Source organism: Canis lupus, chromosome 16, assembly GCF_003254725.2.
Source record: "Canis lupus dingo isolate Sandy chromosome 16, ASM325472v2, whole genome shotgun sequence".
NCBI classification, from domain to species: Eukaryota; Metazoa; Chordata; class Mammalia; order Carnivora; family Canidae; genus Canis; species Canis lupus.
Genome location: NC_064258.1, coordinates 38,513,484 through 38,526,634, shown reverse-complemented (window position 1 = coordinate 38,526,634; position 13,151 = coordinate 38,513,484). Strand labels below are relative to the sequence as shown.

Sequence of the window (13,151 nt, the reverse complement as noted above, 5' to 3'; positions counted from 1 at the left end):
TTGGAAAGAGCTTCAGTTCTCTGTTTTATAGCCCATTTCTCTTCTTGGGCAAAAATCTCTGAACTACAACCGGAAGAAGGGACAATGGTAAATTGCTTTTTGAGTGGCACTCCTGCTTAGTAGCCAGGCATTTGGCAAAGCCAGGGATTGGATGTAGCTTCTAGGACTTGCTTCTCCTGACATGAAAACTCCAACCTGTGAAAGAACTAAAGGGAGGGCAATTTGGGCCCCTGTATTTTCACTACATCATGCTTAAGGAGGGCCTATATCCTATGAGTGGAGTTTGAGTGGAAGAAGTGAGCCCTCACCTCACAGCTGAACTTAGTAGGAATCTGTCCTCTGCATGTTATCTAGAGCATAGGATGGGAAATGCTGACACCCTCTCCCTCCTGGGAAAATACCTTAATTCTCCACCTGGGAGGTAGATGGAGAGGGAGCTTTGTGTTCTAGGCTATACCTACATAGAGTGGAATTTCGATCAGTTTGTCTGGGAGAGGGATAAAGTAAGTGGCTCATGATCCAAATGATATAGACTCTCTGTTTCCATTGAGTTTTAATAGATTTCTTGAATAGATGTTTCTTCATTTGCTATGTATCCTTAGAACTCTTTACTGAGAATTCAGATTGTTTATAAAATATTTTTTCAACAGTTTTCCTGGAGACCAGGTCTGCCAAGTTCCTGATATTGTAATTCCAGAAGCAGGATCTGAGATAAACCTTGGACTTGAGGGTTAAACTATTGGGGTGAATTGTGGCCCACTTGACCAAGAAAGGGATTAGTGAGGAAAAAATAAATTAGCAGTGTGTGATAATTAAGAGTTTTTATTGAGGTTAAACAAAGCTTTTCTGACATTTATAAACAGTTAATTATGTAAATGTGAATTTCAGGGTAATAACTAAACTAATATTTAGTGCACATGTTACAAATTTTGGACTTGAACATGTGTACTTTACTTAAAGCCATGATCATGGAAGAGAACCTATAGGTGAATGGATATAAACAGTGAAAGATTTTCTTCAATTCTTTTATTTTTTCTTTGTTCTGGAGACATTTCACACACACACACACACACAAATACATTTTAAGAGTCATTAGTCTGACCTCTGGAGCATGTAAATATTTACAGAATAGGAAGAAAAGGGGAAAACAGATGTAGACTGGAAAAGCATGACTAGTGAGCTAAAAGAAAGCCAAGGAAAGTGTATTTTCTCAAATCTTAATCTTCCTGTACCTCTGATATCTGATCTGTGACTGTTTCCTTTTTCTGGGAAATAGTCCTTTGTAATTTTCTTAAACTGAATCTGTTGGTGATTAGTTCTTTCATTTTTTGTTAGTCTGAAATATCTTCTGGCCTCCAATCTTAGATGATAATTTTGTTAGACTTAAAATCCTAGGTTGGCATTTAAGTTTTTGTTATTTTTTTCTTTTTTTCCCATAACATTGAAGATATTTTTTATGTGTTGAATCATGCACCCTGCCAAAAAAAAAAAAAATCATATACAAAGTGCTAACCCCTAGTATCTCAGAATGTGATCTTACTTGAAGATAGGATCTTATTTGGAGATAAAGATAGTCAAGTTAAAATGAGGTCATTAGGGTGGACCATCAGATATGATTGGTGTTCTTATAAAAAGGAGAAATTTGGGCAGAAAGATACACGTAGAGGGGAGATGAAATACATGGAGAAGATGTCCATCTTGTAAATGAGCCAAGGAGAGAGACCTAGAACAGATCCTTCCCTTACAGCCGCAGAAGGAAGCAACTCTGCCAAATCTTGATTTCAGACTTCTAGCCTCCAGAACTCTAAAGCAATAAGCTTCTGTTTTTCAAGCTACCCAATGTGTGGGGCTTTGGCAGCCCTGACAAACCAATAAATATTTTATCGTTCTCTGTCAGTTTTGTATTTAGAGGTGAACACTGGATTAAGTATTATAAATTCCTACTTATTTGGGAACAGACTTGGTGAGTTCACCTTCATTGGCCAAGAAAATAAAGTGATGTGCTACTTCTAAATGAAAGTACTCACTGTTCCATATCCTTTTTTCTTGTTACCAAAGCTTTGGAGGCAAGTGTTGATATGGAGCCTTCATTTGGGTCCCTGAGTGGTTACTGTGATTATAGCATCTTGCTGAATCTTGCTAGAAATGAGCATGAACAAGAAACAGACCCTTGGTGGGCTAAGGCACTCTAATTTGAGGAATTGTTTTATCAGATTATAAACTAGATCTTCCTTTCAGATAGAAGAGGTTTAATCCAAGTACCCCAATTTCGTCATTTTTCCAGAAACCCAAGTATGATGCTTCATGGGGATCAGAAATAATACTTTTCAATGCAAGCAATCCTAAGAATTCCACATAATTATAAAAATATGCATTAGCTATAACAAATCAATAATGCACAATTGCCTAACAATATCTAAAATGATCAATTATAATAAAAATTGTATTTTATACTGGATTTCTTAAATTGTTTATCTTGAAGTTTATTCTTCTTTAGTGCTCAGTTAACTGATTTATAACACAAAACACATGTTCCCATTAAAGGAAATTCAGAGACAATCTACCTAATACTAAGAGGAATATGAAGAAAAAGAGGAATATGAAATAATTGTTATGAAAACTATCAATAAGTACACCTCAAATAGTCTTACTATTATTAGCATGCAGGGACTCCTGGGTGGCTCAATTGGTTAAGTGTCTGACTTTGGCTCAGGTCATAATCTCTGGGTCCTAAGACTGAGCCCATGTTGGGCTCCCTGCTTAGTGGAGGGTCTACTTGTCCCTCTCTCTCTCACTCTGCCTCTGCCCGGCTCATACTCTCTTTCTCTCTCTCAAACAAATAAATAAAATCTTTTTTAAAAAGTTTAGCAGGTAGTATGAATAAATATGCTAGAGCCACTCTGTAAAGAAGGAGATTACTTGTTCATAACATTTTCAAGGATACAATTCTTTGTCTAGAATGGTTTCTGTGTAAGTTCTCTTACATTAAAATAGTAAGTACATGAAAGTGACTTTTGCTGATATTCAGGTGATAAATTGTCAAAGTCAGATGTTTTTGAGAACAAAGATAATCTTGAAATTTGGCAAAAAATGTATACTTAGTTGGTACCATGAGATTACCTTATTAGTTGAATACATCTGCAAATTTATACTGCCACAAGTAAACAAGTTATACTGCATATAATTTAGGGAGAATTTGCATAAAAATATATCAGAAAACTGTGCACCAATTCATTTTTTATGCTTGTGTTGATGTGTAGCATGGATACACTTGTTAATTATTTGAAAAAAAAATGCATGTTAGAAAGGAAAAACAAAAAAAGTACTAAGGAGTTTCATGAAACTACCCTGATAGATGTGTTAAAATGTCACAGAAGACCAGGGCAAGCTGACAAGAAAGAAGGAAAAACTCTGAGAAGTTAACTTTGTTGTTCTTATGAAAGAAACTTATGTTAAAAAGTAATAGGCTACAATGGAAAAAACTTTAGTTCAGTATTATCAAGGAATGGCTTTGAAACTCTCATGTCCTTCAGTATATTATATTACATCATTTTAGATATTTTTAATGTCTGCTGAAAAGTTAAGCAGTGAGAGATTACCAGAGAACATTTTCTTCTCTCTTTCTTATAAAAGCAAATTACTGCAAATATAGTTGTAAGCAGTCTTTTCTCATTATTTAAGTATTCACTGATTCTACTCATAAGAATAATTCTATCAGATAGTATTTTTTTCACTGCATGCAGCATGCCTTTTTTTGTTTCTAGTTTTCATTTATAAAATAAAAGAAAATGAATGATTTTGATACACAAAAAATGTTAGATAATAATATTTTACTCGTCAATTTTGTGCCATCCACAGTTATGAAATCCTATAATTTCATGTTTGCATAGTATACCAAAAAAACCAGAATATTATGCATATGCTGTTTGACTGGTCCCCTTAAACAAAATAAAAAGTCAAAGATGTAAACTTTCACTTCTCATAGATAATGAAGTCAACAAAAGTGGGATAAAGAAACATATTTTACTTGATCCTGTCAAAATTCATAGTGACTAGGCCCAGGAGAAAAAACTATAGTAATTTATGAAATGGCTGGCTAGGTAGTCATACCAGCATAATGATAATGATAAATTAATTAATAATATTGTCATATTATTATAAATCACCAAAAGACTAAACTATACAGGTGTAAAAGATTATATTTATACCTTTAAGGCTAGTTTTGGCATTGTCTAAGAAGAAATTTAGTTTGCTCAATGCAAAGGCTATATAAGAAATTTGCCTCAGGATATTATGGCATCCCTCCCCACAAAGTCCTAGAGCATTTTCTTTTCCTTTTAATTACATCCTAATGATGTATGTGTGTGTGAGGGGGGGCGTTGGTCAGTTTGTTAGAGGTGGAAGATATCTACTTCTGTTTAATAAGATAAGAATGAGAGGGAGAGAGAGAAGGATCTATGGAAACAAAGAAGAAAATACAGAGAGTGAAAACAATGCAAAAAGAAATCAATTCAGAATTTATATCCTCCTCACCTTCAGTGAGGTAGATGAGTAATTTATTGATTCATATAATAAGCAAGGCCAGGGCTACATTACTTTGTTTCTGATTGGATCTGGCCATTTAAGCAGTAGTTTCAGATGTGTCTCTATGTTCTTCTCACTCTCCTTCCAACTTTTCCCCCCTTTTCACTGATGGACTAAATTCTCAGACAATTTTTTTCCATGTAGGGGTATAGCTAGCCTTAAAAGCTTAAGTTTTTATCACACCCAATGCCCATGATCTGAAAAGTAGAATGTGCCTCTTTTTCAAAATGTAGAGTGAAAATCAGAGGTATGTTTGAGTAATGTGCTTGTGTATGAATCCATTGCTTTGGCCAGAGAGAATAATATCCCTAGGAGAACAGAACCACTTCCAGACAAAAAGTCAGCCCCACATGCCCCCAAGTTCTGGCTGTGGGGAGTATATATTATCAGTAAGTGTGTGTATGTGTGTGTTTAATCCAAGACATGTGAAACTAAGAAAAATGTTTGAAGGATACATATAAGTAATAAAGTTACATGAGAATAATAAAGACTCACTTCAGGATAATGGTGACATGCAGATCTCCCTAAGGATGAAGGGACATGTGATTAAGAAGAGAATGTGCTGAAGGCTGGTGTTGGTAATAATAACTATTTCTTCAGCCAGGTGGTGGGTAACATCATGTACCCAACTGTTATATGTATAAGCTTTTCATAATTTTTTTTTTAAAAAGGAAGATGGAGATCAATAGTGTGTGATCAGCCATTAGAAATGACAAATACCCGGGGATCCCTGGGTGGCGCAGCGGTTTGGCACCTGCCTTTGGCCCAGGGCGCGATCCTGGAGACCCGGGATCGAATCCCACATCGGGCTCCCGGTGCATGGAGCCTGCTTCTCCCTCTGCCTGTGTCTCTGCCTCTGTGTGTGTGTGGGTGTGTGTGTGTGTGTGTGACTATCATCAATAAATAAAAAATAAAAAAATAAAGAAATGACAAATACCCACCATTTGCTTCAACATGGATGGAACTGGAGGGTATTATGCTGAGTGAAGTAAGTCAATCGGAGAAGGACAAACATTGTATGTTCTCATTCATTTGGGGAATATAAATAATACTGAAAGGGAATATAAGGGAAGGGAGAAGAAGTGTGTGGGAAATATCAGAAAGGGAGACAGAACATGAAGACTCCTAACTCTGGGAAACGAACTAGGGGTGGTGGAAGGGGAGGAGGGCAGAGGGTGGGAGTGAATGGGTGATGGGCACTGTGGGGGGCACTTGACGGGATGAGCACTGGGTGTTATTCTGTATGTTGGCAAATTGAACACCAATAAAAAATAAATTTATTATAAAAAAATAGTGTGTGATCATAGCTGTGGTATAGATGGGCAAGGGAGTGACAAAGGAAGCATAAAAGCACAAATGGTGGAAAGCAGTGGAATTCAGTTTAAAAACAAACTTTTAAAAAAAAAAGTTTTTATTTAAATTCCAGGTAGTTAACGTACAGTATAATATTAGTTTCAGGTGTACAATATAGTGATTCAATAGTTCCATACAACACCAGGCGCCCACCACAAGTACACTCCTTAATCCCCATCCCCTATTTTACTCATCCCTCCACCCTCTTCCCTCTGGCAACCATAAATTTGTTCTCTACATTAAGAGTCTGTTTCATGGCTTGCCTCCCTCTCTCCCTTCCCTCCTCCTTTTTGCTCATTTGTTTTGTAAAAACAAACTTGGATTGAAGAATAACTGTGTACAGGGCACTGATCTAGAAACAGAATGGTAGGAAGACCCAGGTAGGGATATAAGGGTGAATGTAACCTCAGGGTTCATAGAGCTGAGCTACCTTATTTGCTGAAGAAAGAATGGTTACTCCTCCGATTCTGAAACAGAAATTAGTCCCTCTGGTTGGGGGTAGGTTGTAGAGGTGGGATGTGGGTGTGCTAATCTCTGACAGGATCCAGTGTAGATTGCAATTGCCAAAGGCTCAGGATCCCTAGTTTCAAGATAAGTCTCCCAGCCCCGCCCCTGTGACTTTCCCTCATTTTGCTTCTCCTTCTCTCCCTAAGTACACTAAGAGTACACTTGCCACATGAGAGTTTTTAATGACATACACAGTGTAAAATAAAATAAATACAATGCTTATTTGTATTTATATGTCAGGAAAGCAGCTTCTTTGGTTTCAGCTTCTTTGGTTTTTGTTTTTTGGAGCTGATGATAATTCTAAAACGGGAATTTCAGAACTCTAAATTTAGTTCACTGTATTGACTCTTGTTTTTGTTTTTCTTGTGGGAGTTTCTAATCTTTTAATAATTCCCTTCTTCAAGACCTTGAAAATATTGACAATATGTAAAATCAGAGTTATATTGGAAGAAAGATCCATCATGATATGCTTGAGGAAAACACACCAGAGATAATTAGACATATCCATTTTGATCTTTGCCTTGTTTTCTTTAAATTAGGACTAAATAGTACCAAGAGGCCCCATGGAAATATATTGTTTGAGCCCCTGTAGAGATTTTTATTGAAGAAAATTTTCCAATTCATGTGTTTGACTGATGAAATGTAGAAAATGCAAAGACAGTAGATAAATTACTGGAGCCTCTCTATTTGTCAGCAAATATGCCTTTGGCTACTGAATATGACTATAAGAAATGTGAATGCTCCAAAAAGGCAATGGAGCCATCTCTGAGGAGAATAAGAAATTAGCTTTGTTGTGGCTTTGTTTGTTTTTAAAGAATATATACAGAACATTAAATGAACTAGAGAAAATATTTGGATATATATTGAATACTTCAACCCTTTTGTGGAAACTATGATTTTACTTTCATGTTTTCTCTCTTTTTCCTTCCAATTCTTTTTACTTATTTTATCCCTGACTGCTCTCCATTTGATTTTGAAGTGCTAACATAAGTTTCTCAGATATATATATATATATATATATTTTTTTAATTCATGACAGACGCAGAGATAGAGAGAGGTAGAGACACAAGCAGAGGGAGAAGAGGGCTCCATGCAGGGTGCCTGACATGGGACTCGATCCTGGGTCTCCAGGATCACACCCTGGGCCGAAGGTGGTGCCAAACCACTGGGCCACTGGGGCTGCCCATTTTTCAGATATTCTTAAGGAAGCATTTAGTCTTGAGACTTTAGTTAAGAAGTTAGTGTTTGAGATGACTAGTAAAATATAGAACTGTCCAGATAACCCTATTTCCCACAATCTATTGGCTAAGATCAAAGCTCCTTATCCACAGTCATCAGGCATATTGCTTTTCTGCAACTCTGGAAGCATTGCTGGTGGAGAAAAAATGGAACTTAGTATTTACTGCCGCTCTGAACAACTGGATCCTAAGTTGGCTTAGCTTAGCAAATATATGGAGGTAGGAACATGAAAAACAAATAAGACAACACAAAACGTTATGACATAGTAACTTCAATTTCATATAGCCTAATGTATTAACTTTAAATATAAATATCCACAACAATGCAGTATGTGTCTAATTATCTGCATTTACTGGTTGTTCTTTGTAGAAAAGCAACATACAGAAGCATAATATATTCGGTTATTTCCTGATTCAAAATATTTACTGTCAATGTATTGCGAATTGCTTGCAGTTTTGCCTTCTGAAATTTTACTAATTGGTTGAAAAAAGTGTAGTCTGCAGTATTAATTTATATATCTATTTTTAATTGAATGTTTCTGCATGTATTTATATATGGCCTAGATGCACATTTTTTTTTAATTCCAGGTGTGCATATATTGTCTTACTTGCTTATTTGCTTTTGCTTACTTGAATTTAATGAATTAAGATTTCAACTAACTTTACCATATCTGGGTACTCTACTTATATTTCTACTAGTTTATGTGACATACAATATAGCATATTTATGTTAGTAAAGTATTTTCCATATAATGGCATTAAATGTTATGTCAAGAAAGTCTTATAAATTTGTGACCATACACAGCATGTGTGTGGATATATATATTTTATATATATATTATATATGGATAGATAGATGATAGATAGATAGATAGATAGATAGATAGATAGATAGATAGATCTGATGCACTTCAGTGTTGTTAAAGTCACTAATCTACCTTGTGGATCAATTCACCCAATATAATATATTTGAAGTATAACTATAGCTAAAGATAGCGATGTAATGCACATGTTAACAGGCTTTATATATATAATGTCTAGAATATCCTTCAGGCAGTTCGGATTTAGTGTATGTCTGAGTGCCTTGAAGATTGAGACATAGAGGCCTTCAAATTTAGAAGTCACAATTATCAACACATCCAGCCCCAAGTGGTTTTTTGAACATCACTCAGTTGGGTTACTATGGTTTAAAGATTAAAAGCACGATACAGGAAGGTTAGATCATGATTAGCAGAAGACATACTCAACTGAATACAGGCTGTTGAAATAATGCTTGGCAGATCAAACACAATGACTGTCACCAAGGACAATAGGTTCTTCCATGGTTTGTTCAATATTGCCATTAAATTTCATAAGAAAGACGCTTTGCTTTACAATATATATATATAACAGACGTTAAAGTACAATTCATGCTGTTTTGATCTTGACAGCCTGCAAGGTTAGCTAAGTTTTATCTTAGCATTGTCATAGTTGAAACTTTTAAAATTTTCTATGTGGACCTGAAAACAGGTAGTTTCTTATAGTAGGAGAAAAATATACATTTTGTTTTCAGAGAAGTTGTCCCACATATTATTAGGGATTATAATTAATATTTCCTCTTACATGCCTCTCAGAAGCTATGATAGTGGGAAAGTGTAAGATATTAAAGCCCATGGGCTAGGACTGGGAGCAGGGCTGTGGTGGGTTGAAGGCCTAAGAAAGGGACAGGAAGCTTATATCTCGTATTCATTCACCTATCTAGCTTCTTACCTAAGTACCCCTAGAAATCAGACCCAATTTTAAATTTGGAGGATATTTTGGAATACAAAGAGGATCTCATGTTTTGAATTCCTGGGTCATATATCTAAAAAATAGTGGTAATATATTGTCACAGTCTGCTCGGGCTGCTCTGCTAAAATACAATAGTCTCGGTGGTTTAAACAAAAGAAATTTATTTCTCACAGCTCTACATGCTGGGAATTCCAATTGCAAGGCACTAACATATCCAGCGTCTGGTTGAGAGGCTGCTTCCTGGCCTGTACATAGCTGGCTTCTCACTGTGTCCTCACTTGACAGATTGCAGAGAGAGAAAAGGCAGACTTTATAAGGTCACTAATCCATCCATGAGGGCTCTGCCCTCCTGACCTAATCCCCTCTCAAAGATGGCCTTTCCTAATACCATCACATGGTGAGCTTGAATTTCAACATATGAGTTTTTGGCAGACACAAACATTCAGTCCATAGCATATGTAAAGTAAATGAAAAGATATATGCACAAGTGTGATGTGCCTGGGTCCCTGACCAGGCTGAATTGTATCTGATGAGAGTTTCTGATGTAGCTAGCAAGGAGAGATGCTCCAGATCTTTACAGGAGGGGGAGATGTAGCATATGCCAAACATGTTATGCCAAAAGAAATAAATTGGAAATATGGAAAAAGCAATTCCTCACCCTCTGACCAGTTTGATCTTCTGTCGAAGCCTTCAAACTCACAAATTAATCATGTTTTCCAAATATGAAAGCTGCCTTTGTGATTTTCAGATGGATTAATATGCAAAATTGTCCAATAAATCAGAAACAGATTTCCAATTTTGTAATGTAACTAAATTTATTTAATGCTATATTTTAATAAATCAAGAAAATTATTGATGAGAAGATACATTTGGGAGCACTAAATATATAGATATATTTGCAAGATTGGCTGTTAACATGTATTCACATTCAGCGATAGTAAAGGTGGAACAATCTTCAATAGTAGTATATACGAAATGTAGAGTAGCTAAAGATTCATAATTGAGTAATGCTTTCCAAGTACCTTGTGATGCAGCGACCATGGGCACTATTGTTTGCTTGCAGAGAGAACATGGGAGTCATTGGGTCCACAGGTATTGATTGAACATCCAGTGTGTGCCAGGTATAATGCCAAGTTTTCAAGCTACAACCAAGAACAAAGCAGATATCATCTCTCTTTGTGTATATGCAAAGTTTTTGGTTTTTTTTCTTATTGTTGTTGTTGTTTTTAACTAGCTAAACCTACAAACTTTGTTAGGACTATGTCACGTATTTAGAGGTCAGATGTATGCCCAATCTCCTAGCCCAGCAAACTATCAAATTAGCCCACAGCAAAAGGTAACACTTTAAAAATATTAATTCAGATGTAAAACGTACTGCAGACATAAAATAACTAAGTAATCCATGTATTTCTCCTCTGTTTCTAAAGAAAAAAGATACATGTTTATGGTTTCCTGCATACCAGTTTCACTTTTAAACCTTTCCTCTGACCATAGGAGCTGATGCTGTGGAAGCTCAGTGTAAAAGATTTGAAGTGAGAGCGAGTGAAGATGGCAGGGTGCTGTTCTCTGCAGATGAAGATGAGATTACCATTGGGGCTGAAAAGCTGAAAGTTACAGGTACTGTAGTTTGAGGTCTTGGAACATTGTTTACATCTTCAAAGAACATGCATCTGAACAAGAGCTGTGTTGTAAGATGTGTGATCCCCATGCGTAAAGTCAAGTTCACATAATAACATGATCTCACACTATTTGATTTCTCAGTGGTCTTCAAATAGAAGGCACGGGTTGTGGCAGCAGAAGACAATGTAAAAACTGGCCTTAGTGACATAAAAGTAAAGCTGTGTGTCCTAGGTGGTGGTAGGATAGACGGAGGAAAGTGGGTCAGGAGAGTGGAAGAAAAAGTGGGGTGCAGACAGTGAGAAAAGCTGATTAAAGGTAATGGACGAATACAATTCAGGGGTATCATTTAAATGCAAATATGAAGAAGATATGCAAAAGACGAACTAAGATGTAGATATCAACTATAGAATGAAGTGAGGGGAAAGTTATAAGTAAATTAAATTATTTTCTTTAGGGTTTGTAATTCTCAAAAGTATATACATCAAAAAATAGTGCTGTCCACATATTATTTAGAAGTTATTGAAGTCATTATTCTAATATTAGGGCTATTAAAGTCAATCACCAACTGAAATTAAAAAGCAAAAACAAAAGCAGAAATCAAAAAGCAAGGCTGAGAGCAGGGAAGGATTTTATGAAGACTATTTTAAGCACAATCTCTTTGAATGACTTGATTTGCAATCATAATACATATTATTTTAAGAACATAGTTTAAAAATACTCAAGGGGCCTACATTAAAAAAAAATGAGATAAGCTTGACCTAGTGTTTCCCAAATTTGAGTTTGGGAACAGCTCATGGGATATCTATCCTATCAATTAAGTCTTCCTGAGCCTAGTGCAGTCAGAACAGTTAGCATGGAAATTGGCCTCTGCTCTTCGTCTGTTTGGGTTGAATCCTGCCTCCATCATTCCATAGTTAAATAAACTCTATGCCTCCAATTTTCCTTCATCTAAATGATTGAAATGATAATGATAACTTTAGTGCTCAAATTATATCAGTGTATGTATGTGTGCACAACTATGTGTACCTGTGTGGGTTTAGAATATCTTAGAACATAATGACATTGGAATAGTTAGTTCTTTTTATTTATTAGTAAAGATGATATTAATCTTGCTAATGTTACAAACCTGAGGGCTTGTGTGTATTTCAAGAAAGTTGAATGGTAATGAAATTCAGCAAAGATAGTTACTTTTTTTTTGAGAGACAAAGAGCGTGGGTTGGGGGCGGGAGGTGGTGGGAGTAAAAAGAACATCTTAAGCAAACTCCACACCCAACACCGAGCCCTATGCAGGGCTCAATCAATCTCATGACCCTGAGATTATGAGCCAAAATCAAGAATCAGATGCTTAACCAACTGAACCACTCAGGTGCCTCTCAAAAAGATAATTAAACGGGGATCCTCACTGGGCTTCCCTGGCCCCCTACTACTGCTCCTACTGTCTCCCATAGGTTCCTTTTTCTCATGGGATGTTCTGCTGAGTAGTTGGAGCCTGAACCATTGGGTTGGTGTTTGGAGTGTTCCCCATTACTGCCCAACTGCCTCATCTCCCTTTCTTTCTTCAGACTCCTTGGAAACGTCAGTAAAGGAAGTCTCACTGAAGGCAGAAATGGACCTTCCTAAGCCCCCATTTTGGGGGGCTGGGAACAAAACAAAAAGCATGATGGTTCTTGTTGACACAGAGCACAGACAAATAGGAAATGACATGGATTTAGTGCCGGTTGGTGCAAAGGCAAGGAACCCAGGTAGAAATACACTCCAGGTGATTAAGCTGATGTGATTTCAATATTTAACAATCTTTGAACTTTGGTAGTGCCTACTGGTTATCAGCTTCAATCCTGAGATAGCTTTTAGGATGTTACATGCTTATCTAAAAATTATTTTATCCATATTCGGATATTCCCATTGAGTACTTTGCATTCATAAGTGACAGGAAATTCTAGAGCTCTTGACAGTTTTTATGAACTCATGAAATGTTAACTTTCTCTGATCTTATGTTGATTTGTCTCTTAACAGTTGCAGTGAAGTGCTGTCTTCACAAAATTAGACCCATTAACTAGTTTCCAACTTTTTCTTTGAGTG

The 13,151-nt window shown here is 36.3% G+C and overlaps 1 protein-coding gene across 1 annotated transcript in view; it reads left to right on the top strand.

Annotated features, from left to right (window-relative positions):
* The window catches only part of SGCZ (sarcoglycan zeta), a 459,941-nt gene that overhangs the window by 383,664 nt on the left and 63,126 nt on the right, over positions 1 to 13,151 (top strand). Inside the window, exon 4 of the mRNA XM_035699786.2 lies at positions 10,947 to 11,069. Coding sequence (XP_035555679.2) covers positions 10,947 to 11,069 — 123 coding nt within the window. The remainder of the gene's footprint in view (positions 1 to 10,946; positions 11,070 to 13,151) is intronic.